The 12,896-nt window shown below is 30.9% G+C and overlaps 1 protein-coding gene across 1 annotated transcript in view; it reads right to left on the reverse strand.

Moving 5' to 3' along the window:
- The window catches only part of LOC134691193 (uncharacterized), a 32,127-nt gene that overhangs the window by 10,449 nt on the left and 8,782 nt on the right, over positions 1 to 12,896 (reverse strand). Inside the window, exons 4-15 of the mRNA XM_063551519.1 lie at positions 12,708 to 12,832; positions 12,055 to 12,163; positions 10,542 to 10,669; positions 9,784 to 9,942; positions 9,217 to 9,355; positions 8,331 to 8,383; positions 5,806 to 5,940; positions 4,100 to 4,187; positions 3,384 to 3,497; positions 2,334 to 2,548; positions 923 to 995; positions 514 to 663 (exon numbers count right to left, since the gene is read on the reverse strand). Coding sequence (XP_063407589.1) covers positions 514 to 663; positions 923 to 995; positions 2,334 to 2,548; positions 3,384 to 3,497; positions 4,100 to 4,187; positions 5,806 to 5,940; positions 8,331 to 8,383; positions 9,217 to 9,355; positions 9,784 to 9,942; positions 10,542 to 10,669; positions 12,055 to 12,163; positions 12,708 to 12,832 — 1,488 coding nt within the window. The remainder of the gene's footprint in view (positions 1 to 513; positions 664 to 922; positions 996 to 2,333; positions 2,549 to 3,383; positions 3,498 to 4,099; positions 4,188 to 5,805; positions 5,941 to 8,330; positions 8,384 to 9,216; positions 9,356 to 9,783; positions 9,943 to 10,541; positions 10,670 to 12,054; positions 12,164 to 12,707; positions 12,833 to 12,896) is intronic.

Here is a 12,896-nt window from a genome sequence, read left to right on the forward strand (position 1 = left end):
ACGTCTACGTCTGTATCAAGTAATCAAAAACTCTAGAATCAAACACATCTAAGAGTGTTGTAGCATCCATCGAGAATAGGGACTTTATTTTACGCCTATATACTCTCTTTTGTGATGATAACCTGCGAGAGATACATCTATGCCTTATTTCTTTATTTTTGAATACTGTATTAAATTGCTGTAAACTATTTGTATATCCTGAACACATTCTAATCATGATTAATGATTGATAAACATACATCTTATTCATCGACATTAAGCAATTCTATAAGTTTGTATTCCTCGTGTAGAGAGAATGAAAAAATCACCACAATATGAGAATTTGTGAAAATAATGTACAGCTATTTTTGCACAATTTTTTTACCAAAAATAACCCAAAGTTTGTATTTTGACTTTCCGTATTGACCCACTCTACATAATCAACCTACTAAAATTATTAAATTTGTTCTTGTCCTGGATATGACGAAATGCTCTTTACATCAACTTTATAAGTTATCGCACAAATAAACATACTTTGCCTCCTACCAACTGTTTGCGGATGATATCCGGTGGCTCAAGTTTTCTTGTAACTGACTTCATTTTAACTTCAATATGAACGACTATGCTGTTTTGTTTCTGTATACGTATGGTATCAGATTTTATCTGTTGTAATATAATATCAAGCTGAAAAATAAGTCGACCCATCAAGATACGCAATTCACAAAACAAAAGAAAAGTTTAATCAAACAGAAACATCACTGTTAACTGGCAAAAGTAAAATAGGATTTGTTTAATTCATCAGCTTGTATAATAAATTTAAATCAACTTATACAGTAAGCATTGCAGAAAAAGGAAATTTCAATAAAAAATATCAGATGAGTTTTTAAAGTTGTTCTGACATAACTTATAGACATGACCTGTTAGTAATTTTAGATTAACTCACCATCTTTTGAAAAAAGAGCAAACATGTTGCTATTCCTGTAATGTTGATAAGTGATTTAATCTCAGAGTGTTGTCTAAAATGTTGAACGAAAATTCGTTTGAAAACAAATCAAATGAATGTCAGCGTAATAAGATCAATTATTTGATAAATTACAACTCAAATCGAAGGCATTCAAAACGAAACTTTTATCCAAATTGTAATCCATGAACGTGTGTTTGGTGTGATTTGTTTTTTCCCGTTTTTTTTTATGTTATTCGCAAAAATAAATAATGTCATGTTGATTGGTGTATGCACAAACAATGTTTCCAGTTTACTTCTCTTTCGGTAATGGCCTGCTATCTATTCATTGCACGAAATGATAATGATCGAATCACATTTCAAGGTGTGGAGATCAAACATGCAATTGTTTTATAAATCATGTGTTTTGTATTTCAAATTTTACTATTACATCTGTATTAAGTCTCAATCGGAAAACCTACTCTAATTCTTTAAGAAAAAACTATTTTTTTCAAATTTCGTGCTTCCTGTGAGCTTTTACGGATTTGCCCTAATCAGGAACGATACAACATAACATTTAAAGGACAGGGATGACTAAAACATAAAAACGTTAAGACCAATATGACCAAAAGGAATTCATAATGCAAAGCGAAGTTTGTCTGATGAATTTGGAACCTTTTTTTCTATTATAATTTCTTGATTTGTCAACGGGAAACCAAATTTTCAAAATAACTGCAAAATTCATTTGATAGTCTTGTCATCGTAGTTATGCAAATTTTTGGTAAGTGCTGTAGACTTGTCTAGAGTCAAAGAGATTAACTAGTTGACATTTGATAAATATAACATTTAAATTTGATTTTGATCAGAAACAAAAATTTTACCAATTATAGTGCACCAGATAGACATGCATTTCGATAAATTAATACATTGACTGATTCTCATGGGCCAATATATTTCAAAATTTACAGTATGAAATATAGACGTTGCATAGACTTATATAGATAGTTAGGTTTTTTTTTGGTGCACTGTTTCAAAACTACCCCATGTAAGGGGAGGGTTTAGTACCTGCAAACTGGTTATTCTGTAAGTGCCTGTCGCAAGTTAAGGGCCGGCTTTTCAGTGGTTGTTGTTTGTTGCTTTTGTCATATTTGTTTCTTCTTCATTATTGTGTACACACATCAGTCAGATCGGTTTCTCGTTTGAGTTATTGTGCATTATTATGTTTATTTTGGGGCTTTTTATAGCTGACTATGGATTTTATTCATTATTGATGTCCTGATAATGACCTATAGTTGTTGTGTCATTTTGTTTCTTGTGGAGAGTTGTCTTATTGGTAATCAATCTTCTTATCTTTTATTATGTGGTTGGTTAAAATACGAATATCCTTAATTCAACATTCATATTAAAAACATACCCATTTTCGTATCCATGATATTGATATGAAGTTATCGTAATGAGCCAGATAATTATAAGATCTCCTATTAAACAAAAATAATTGACGATGCAGTTGAACATCATGTGGGAAATGATTAGCAGTGTTAACACAGTATTGTTTGCCTGTAAATGGATCAGGTACTCTTCAGTATTGTTTGATATGTTTTGAACTAAGTTCACGTTAAGGTTATCCACCTGAAAGGATAATTATTACAAATTATGTGGAAAATAAAATACACGGTATAACAGATGTTTTGACTTATGTTAACTCTATGATTTTTCGTTTCTTAAATAAAGTTAATGAATTTATCACAACTCGTTCTTTGTTGGCACTGTGAGCAAAATAAATAATCCTGAATTTAAATTTAACAATTTTATATATTTAGCAAGGTTGAATTTATTGTCCTTTGACAATTTGGTGTAGTCCTAGTTTATTTGGGGTTTGATCACTCTTTTGGCTTTAAGTCACCATGAAGATTTGACCAAGCTGTGTATGGCGTTTAAGATAAGTCAGCCATGCTAGGTTGTAAAATTAACATTACCATAGCAATATTTCTAGGTGTATATATTTAAATGCCGTTTTTTCTTATTATTTAGATTAATGCAAATTTAGAACTATATGACAACGAAAATATTAGATATTGATTTTAATTAAAGAGTTCCCAATAATTGTTTTCTAACAAAATATTTAGTTTTCAATTAGTAGATGTTGGTTTGCCGATAAGAGACATATTTGTTCCTACAGCAGTCAAAAGTAGCCTTCATTGTTGAATGCCACACTGTTGCCTTTAATCAACATCTACTTAATTTGAACTTTGGTGGATATTTTTCTCATTGGCAAACACACCAAATATTCTTATTTATATGAAAAATCTATTATTTATGTTTAATTTTGTCGGAAAACAGATTTGGCGTTTTTAATCATGGAAACACATGTCTTTAACACGGTTTGCCGACAAGAGACATATATGTCCCTATCGCTATCAATTTTAGTCTCTATGTATATTTTTTTTCCTTTCTAAATACTAACCATATAAACCTCATTGCATAGCAAAAGTAAGCCAGCTGAAAACACAGAATATAGCAGGCAAAATATTCTGCTTGATACTGGCATTGTCGTCATTTTAAACATTTGAAATGCTGTCTGAAATTTCAAAGTAGAACGTAATTGTATTCTTAAATGTAAAGTACTGTTTACAAACTTAGAAATTATTGCATGCATTTATAATTGCAATTCTGTCATTTTAAACTTATTTTTGCAGTATTAAAGAAAAATCCTTTTAAATTCGTTTAAAAAAATTCAAAATGCGAGTTTAAATTATTGTGATTATAACCCTGTCGCATGTTTTCGCATTTATTAAAGCATAGCAATAACTTTTGAATTCAGTAATTGTTAGGAACAAATAGAACATAATTAAACCATTATGAGATTAAATGATGTTTATGTAAACATCTAGACATAGCAAACAAAGGATGAACGAGTATGTCTATTTGAAATGAGAGTGCAATTATGTCATCAATGAAAGTATCTCGTCTGTGATTTCCTATTCTGAAAGGCAATTATGTCATCAAAAAGATATATCATTTGTGATTTCCGATCCTGATATTTAGACAAACTAGATCCTGTCATATATAATAGTATTTAAGACATTGTCTTAGATCTTCTTTCTCCTAGACTTAGTGCATCTCGTTGCATAATTTGCTTTAATAACATTTATAGAGAATATACCTGTAAAATTAGTTTACCTGTCGTTTTGTCTTCCAAATCACGCAGATTGGAATTAGTAGAAAGAGTGTTATTGTTATTGCGAAAACAATAGCTTCAGATAATAATCTGAAAAGAACATTGAAAAAAATGTTATAGCAAGTCTGAACATTTGCAAATTGGAAAAATATTTTCTAACGAAAGGATGTTTATAGACAGCGATTTCTTCAGTGTGCGTTAGCTCTGATATCAAATAAACACAAGAATCATCTGCATTGATAATATGTTCATCTCTGTTTTATTTACAACACCAATGACGTAGGTGTATAACGATGTTGAGTTCTCTCTCTGCTCGACGAACATAAACCTATATAACTCGAGTAGTATTGGCTGAAATCATCAACAAACAACAAAGATCAAAGCATAAGCTGGTATACAAAACATCGTGTAAAACAAAAAAAGCAATCTTATTTTTTTAATATATATACTAGTCGACAAAAGAAACGATACAAGACTTTTATTCAAAGTAAAGATAACGTTTTCCGTTTATAGGATTAATATTGAAGGTAGTTATACTAAATCATTATGGAAATATAAATCCGTTTAAAAAACAAATTTTGTTGCTCTCTTGACGTTTTTGGCGATTGATTTTTTTTTTACAAAATTGACATAAAACGACAATTTGAAAAACAGAAGTTCCAACTAATGATGTCAACCTCTCATTTAAAGGTAAAGACAATGTTTGCCATCAATTTGTTTTTAAACATCATGCAATTTCTTCGATTATTTGTTAGGCAAAGTTCGGCCCCACGAGAAATCGTTAAAATGTATACATTATATACTGATTTACCATAGACAGTATGTGTAAAGTGATATTAATAAAGCGGTCACAATCTTAAAACTAATCCGAAAGGTTCCAAATTTACTGTGCGTTGTTTTAATTCTCAAGCATTGATTTGAGACAAAAATTAAAAAAATGTTTGCATTTTTTGAGAAAACACTTTTTCCCCAAAAAATTTGAAAAAAAAACAATATTTCAACCCATTAGTTACAACATGAACCACAACTTAATAAGCATATTGCATATGTTTAAACAAATTTTAAATTTCATTTGGTACTTAAAAAATTAAGTGTAGATTTTTTATTCAACTTTTCGCAAATCTAAATGTGCACCCTATAATCGTTAACACGGAATTTAGATACTTTCCGACAAGTTTTGATTTTCATTATCACATATGCATACAGGTTGCAAATGAAAGCTTTTTGAAATTTTGTAGCTCATTTTGTTTTATATTTAATATTTTTTATTACTTTTATTTCAAAGTCGTGTATCGTTTCTTTTGTTTACTAGTATATTTGAAAATAGAGAAAAAAATCCGTAATGTTTTAGATTAAATTAATAATTACAAAATGTGTTTAAAATACAACATTTTCTCATCCTGATGAAAGTTTATGTATTCCTTATTTTGTTACTTTTTCTAATTTGTTATGCATTGCTGCTTGTTTGTATTCCTTGTGTTCCGTTAATATTTAACACTGGAACTGAAAATTGACAACAACAAAAACGACAATACTTTTTTTGGTCTGACTGCTGGACAAAAATATTCAACTTGCATAACCATAACGTTGATAAATAGCGTTTGATTTTGTGTTTTTTCCTGGACTTCTACTTATTACATTTTCCTTTGAATTCTGTATTTTTATTTTAAGTTTTTGCGGCGAGCGTTTGTATAAATTGTCGACTTACATTTGTCTTGTAACAATGACCAACAATAACTGAAAAAATAAAACTATTGGTACAGCCAACAATGAACCAATATTGATTTCTCCCCATCGTCGTTCTCTTTTTCTGTGTGCTTCATTACTCTTAGAACTCATTCTGCTAAGAAACAATCATACATTCAATTTACAATTATAAAAAGATTTGATCTTTAAAATTATATGATATTTGAAAGTTGTATCTATTGCATAGCACAGAATCGTGTTCGATAGAGCTTTTGCTTGCATATTTTAATTAGTCTTAAATCCGCCAAACAATGTGTTAGTTCGTATTTGTATTTTCTAATTAAATCATCACCTCAGCAGGATTCGAAAACACGCTGTTGGGGCATGAACGGCCAAAGCTTTGTTTTGTCAAGTGACCAATACCACTTATCCAGATAGGCTTTATAAAATCTTTAAGTGTCAAGATTGGACGAAACCTCATATTTTCGACTGATTTAAATATTGTATCGCAGTGTATGATGTATGATGGCCTAACTAGGTAAATATATACAATCAGATTTATAACATATTGTATACGAATAAAATCTTACTTGTCCAGACAATTATTCTGATATTTTTTTTCATAATTGTTTCTTTACAGGTAACAACTTTACGATATTTTGACCATTCTATATAAGTTATATGATAATGGCACTATGCAGGCAGTTTTGTCGTTGATATTGCTATAGCTTGCGTGGAATTTCAATGAATGATCGATATAAAATTCAGTTATAAAATTGCAAGTCTGCTTTAAAGACGACAAACCTGACGCTTATTGTGGTAAAGATTTTAACAATAATAGTTGGATTAATGTGCGGCGCAGAAAATTTCATTTAACATTTTATGCTTGCAATGAATAATTTCATTTCATAGATTCTTCAACATGCAATCCGTTTGTAATCTTTGCGCAGGTTTTCAAAATATTGATATTATTAAAGGATCAATAGTAAAAGACAATGACAGTTAATATAAGTCTCTCCTTGTAGTTGGTTATATCTTTTCAAGTATGAAATAATCGTCATCATGCATTCACAGCAAGAAAGACGTCAACGTAAACGTTGTGTGTTTTGTTTCTGAGAGAACGTAATCAGTATCAGTTAATGATAGAATACAATGATGTTAACAACATGTGTAGGCATCTCAAGCTGTATTTATAATTCAACATGTAGATAGAACATTACCTACAAATATGGCTTGAACAGGTGGCAACACTTAAATAACAAATAAAATAACAAATGATATGTATAAAAAAAATTATCTCTTAACGGTGTCTTAAGAATATGTGGTAACACGGGAATTATAATAGATTGGAAAGCATAAACTGATAATGAACTCATCGTGAAAATATTTCACGGTATAATAGTTATCAATGGTACCAGGATTACCAGACGCACAGACTCATCAGTGACGCTCAGAACAAAATAGTAATAAAGCTTAACAAGTACAAAGTTGAAAAGCATTGAGGACCCAAATTCCAAAAAGGTTGTGAAAAATACGACTAAGGTATACTATTCCTTGGATAATAACGTCCTCAGTTTTTCGAAAAATTTAGTTTTGTTTACAGGAAATTTATAAAAAAATGAACATATTGATATTCATGTCAACACCGATGTGCTGACTACTGGGCTGGTGATACCCCTGTGTATATTTAACCGTCGTGCAAATAAATTCATCATAGATCGTCAATCCCGCTCGAATCAATAAAAGTTCAAAATGCCAAATAAAGTATGAAGTTGAAGACCATTGATGATAAAGAAATCCTAAAAGTTTTGCCAAAACAGTGAAGTAATTTATTCCTGAGGTAAATAGGTTTTTAAACAGTTAACTTATAATCATGACCATATTAATGATACAAAACTTCTGACTACTGGGCTGAAGATACCCTCTGGGAATAAAAATTCACCAGATAGCAGTGTCATCGACCAAGCGGTTGTAAATAAACTTATCATTGAAGCCAGGTTTGACATGTTGTATATAAAAAGACTCACCAGTGATGATCGAAACAAAAACAAATCCATTAGAATGACAACTAAAAGTGCGAAGTTAAGAAGATATCAATTTTTATAAATAACTGGAGTTATACGAAAACTAAAACTTTCGAAAAGTAACACATCAAGATTTCCTGACACGCAATCGTGTACGTCATAAATTTGCATTGTTAATTAAAATAATAATAATGAATACATATTTAACCCCGCCGCATTTTTGCGCCTGTCCAAAGTCAGGAGCCTCTGGCCTCTGTAAGTCTTGCATTATTTTAATTTTTGGTTTCTTGTGTACAATTTGGAGTTTAGTATGGCGTTCATTATCACTGAACAAGTATATATATTTTTTAGGGGCCAGAAGAAGGACGCCTCTTCGTGCGGGAATTTCTCGTTGCATTGCATTAGTGAACTGCTGCTGTTGTCAGCTCTATGGTCGGGTTGTTGTCTCTTTGACACATTCCTCATTTCCATTCTCAATTTTATATGTAAATCATTTTAATTACTTTTATAATCATACACTTACCAGAATCGTGTCAAATCAGGTTGCTGAATTTCATTTACGTTAAGTTTACTTATCTGAAAAATTCAGTTAAAGATATCTACCTTTTCGGATAAATAAATTTGTATATGCTAAGTCGAATGAATTGAAACATACATGATAAAAAATTAAGAGGGAGGTGATTTGTAATAAGTACCTGTATTCTACAAGTACGAAGGCCATCGTTGGCTCATCCAAACTTGCAAGAACATTCGCATATAGGCTGTTCGAATACAAAGAAGTTAAATTCGTTTGTTTTCCGTATTTCTTTTTAATTAATACGTCAAAACAGATGTGTTTTTCGTTTTCTTTTCTGCTTTTTAAAATGCTTCTTTTTATCTCATAATCCTACCCAGTGTGTCCATCATATTTCCAGCGTCTGTCTTAGTTTTGAAATGCACTTTAAACATAATACTCTCCCTACAGTTTGTTCCTATAAATTGAATACATGACAGAAACTTTGAAAATATAAAATAAAATTCCCCAAATATTTTGATACAAACTCAAATTGCCCATTTACATTATCTCGTCAACAAAATTCAATTACTACATCGGATATGAGTTTATACTTATAGAACATTGTAAGGAAATTAGATTTTTAGTAACCAGTACAGTATTCTGAACTGTAGTTTTACCGACGGCATCATATTTCCGAATGTGAAATTTTACTCAGTGTAATTTCGCAAAGCGGGTTACGCAGGTATAGCAAGAGATACTCACCCTGTTAACTCATCGGTCTCTCTCCATTGTGAGTTCATACAATTCACTCACTTTCTATTTTTTACCACGATTTGTCAATTCCTACTCGATTTAGTTGATTTGAACATCGATACACTACTATCGCCTTCACATGACTTACTTATTTACTTACGTCGGTTAAAGTTCCTGTTACTTCAAAACACTTTATACATCGGCTAGAAAGGAATTTATCCGTACTCTGAAATTGTTTTTCCTCTAGTTGAAAATGATACCCGATACACTTTTTGATGTGCTGAGAACACTGGACTGTCCTAAAATTATTTTTGTTTTGGTATTTAAAATACTATTGAACAAATTAGTAAACTATCACTACAAATTGATAGTTGTCAGTATGCATTTCGTATTGAAACCGAAAATAAAACATCCACACATAGTATAATAATATAAGAATCTCTCTTTGTCAACAGTTTTGTTTAATTCAGATGTTTTCAAAAACTGGTGTCTAGAAAATGTGGTTTGCGTGCCAATGAAACCACTCTCAATCAAAATCACAATTTGTTAAACGTTAACAACTATAGGTCACAGTATGGTCAAGAACACGCAGCCTTGAATAATTGATATTGATATGAGTCATTATTCTCTATTTTAACTACTGATCACTACTAGTATTCGATTTAAAAATGTTCAAACTTTCATAATAAACATGTTTTGAATACTAAAGACATATATTAAAGCTTACCCATAATCCCCAGTTTCTAGTATTTCTTTTGCAATATTCAAATCTTCACCAAAAGCATCAGCGGATGCATGGACCTGTCCTAAAAGTGCAATCCATATGTCTCCTATATGTATGCCAGCTCTAACTTTTATATTAATTCTTTGTTTCATCGAAACTTGCCTATTTGATCAAAATGAAACGAAATTATTTAGTTAAATTTTTATATCAATTTGTCAAACTACGAAACAAGTAAGGTAATAAGCTGTAACCTAATTTTACTTTATAATCTCCACGTTTGTCTCTCAGCAGCGGGCTAGCCTCAAGGGCGAGTTATTTATCACCCTGTACGAGTCACACAAAAGATGTGCAGATTAGTTTTTACTCATTATCCTCTTATCACGCGGCTTTTAGGAGTAAAACAACGATTGGTCTCCATAGAATCAGTACGATATGCCCTGCTAGGGTGATATGTCTTCCTGAGAACTTTCCCCAGTTTTACTGCACCGGCTCAGCATGTCGGTCTAGTACAGAGCAGTATCTTTATTCACATTTCAGTATCATGTTCACGTCCTGTCTATGCATTTAATTTGCAATTGGACGTTTAACATCCTTTCATCCATCCATTTATATTTTACTACGTATGAACAATGTCAACCTTTTATAAACATGATAATGCATGGTTACCAAATTAAGTTTTTAAAGTGATACTTTAAGAATCTAACTATGTGCAAATAAAACATTGCGCAAAAAAGAAATAGCAAGATTTACTCTATACTCACCGTACTTTATTGAGTAAAGATAAACTCATATTGACAGACATTTCTACTGGCATGTACCCAGAATCCAAAACGTCACTTATTAACACAAATTTATTCAAATGTGATCCTATAATTCTTTGTTTACAACTCTGCAACAAAAAAGATATTGATATCTATAGTTAAAAATTATAAGTATATTTGTATGATTTCATTGTATTTACGTAAAACATTTGAATATTTAGTAGTGATCAACCTTTCGGTTTTAGGCACCTATTGTACATTTTTTTTCACATAAGAAATACAAAAACATACCATATTGTCGGTTGACAGTTGTACCTGCTTAAGTTACTCCAGACACTTGTATGACATAAAAGTAAGATACAGTTCCATTGCCAATGATACAACTCTCCACAAGATATTGTTGAATTTTACAACCGATTCCGAAGGTGATCATATAGCATATGACAGTGAGCAAACCCCATATGGTAGTATTTTTCATGTTCAAATCTCGTTAATCGATTAGGAAGAGACAAATTAAAGCCACCAACAGGAACTGAAGATGGTGCATGAAAAATAGATGGACAGAAACTAGAAGCACCGACAGGGAATTCGTCGCCTGGTGGAGTTTTTATTCATCGAGGGTTTCACCAGCCCAGTAGTCATGAATCATTATTGAAATGGTCATTATTATAAATTAACTGTTAACAAAACTTTATTTATTTTTTTAAATGCTTAGACTTTCTACCTATGGAATAGGTTTCCCTAGATGTGTTTGGCGGCAAAGCTTTTATGAAGTTTTTATCCTCACTGCTCTTCAATTTCGTACTTCATTTCATATTATAATGTTGTTATTGAGCGCCACTGTTATGTCTTTTGTTGTCGAAACGCGAACCTGGCGCAAATACGAAATTTCAATCCTGATATCTATAATGAGTTTATTTACTACACCTTCATCACTGCCATGATACCATCATTAATTCTACCATTGTATAAGAGATACGACATAATTGCATTCCAAATGAAAAGGACGAGTGAAGGGTTTGGCTAGCTATAAAACAAGGTTAAATTCTGCATTTTCTAGATAAGAAAATGTCTGTACCAAGTCAGGAATATGACAGGTGTTATCCAGCCGTTTGATGTATTGAGTTTTTTTAGTGTGCCATTTGCTTAGGGACTTTCAGTTTAGAAGTTTCCTCGGAGTTGTTTTCTTTTACCTATATATGTCTGTGGTATTGTAGAAGTTTGCAACGCCTTATTTTTTTTATCTTGTATATTTAGTTCTTTATCGAGTTTTTTTCTAAAGTTCTTTGTTATAAATGGATCATGATAATATATTTGTATTTACAAGTAGCTTTCATATGCCCATTTAGTTAAACAGATGTAAACAGATGAGTAAAATAACCATTAATTGATTTAACCTATTTTGAAAGCACACGATATACTATAGTGGGAGCCAGAATATCTATGAAAGATTGGATGATGTTTGTAATAAGTGTAATAAATATGATAAATATATAATTATGTCTACGCACACCTTTGACAATATTTCTATAGACTCTAATATCTCTTTTAAAGCCGTGAATGATGACATTTCGTTAGTTGCTAATAATTCGTCCAATATCACAATCTGAATCACTGAAATACTAAATAAAACATTGATTACATAGATTCTACCTACATATTAAAATTAAATGTATGAAGATTCAGCATTAATCGTTGTAGTGTTGTTCCATAAATAACAAAATGATAGCGGTCCGTTATAAACACTTTACGAAGTATATATTTACCAAATAAAAATGCATCTATTTCAGCCGTGTGATTGTCACTTAAATTTTCTAGTTTCAAACTTATTCCCACTATGAAATGTAATCATTATACATATGTTAATGTCTAACATCAGAAGATGATACGCATCAACGAATAATATAATAAGTATAATTTGATTTTTTCTAGAAGAGCTGCATTCTAAGTTTTATTCTTCTTAATCTGTTGGTTTGTTTTGTATTAATTTTTATGTATATATATAATATATTTTTTATTAATATTGTCTTTTGTTATCGTACTTAACCGAATTGGAAAAGAATAATATCTAATTAAATGTATAAAGTGTTGTTACATGACAAAAGTGTACTAATTCGAGTAAATGTATGTAGGGGAAACCACCATCTATGTATTCTTAACTGTTACCTAACGTTTTTGAGGCAACAAGTGTACATTTTCTTTTCGATTTCGTCCTGTTTATCATCTGATTTAATTTCCTGGAGCAGAATTGAAGCTAATGTAAATGGCATTCGGTTAAGAAGAGTCTTTTCCTGCAATGCATTTAAGATAAAATTGAAGATATATATGACATAATTTACAATGAACAAATAACAC

Source organism: Mytilus trossulus, chromosome 11 (assembly GCF_036588685.1).
Source record: "Mytilus trossulus isolate FHL-02 chromosome 11, PNRI_Mtr1.1.1.hap1, whole genome shotgun sequence".
Lineage (NCBI taxonomy): Eukaryota > Metazoa > Mollusca > Bivalvia > Mytilida > Mytilidae > Mytilus > Mytilus trossulus.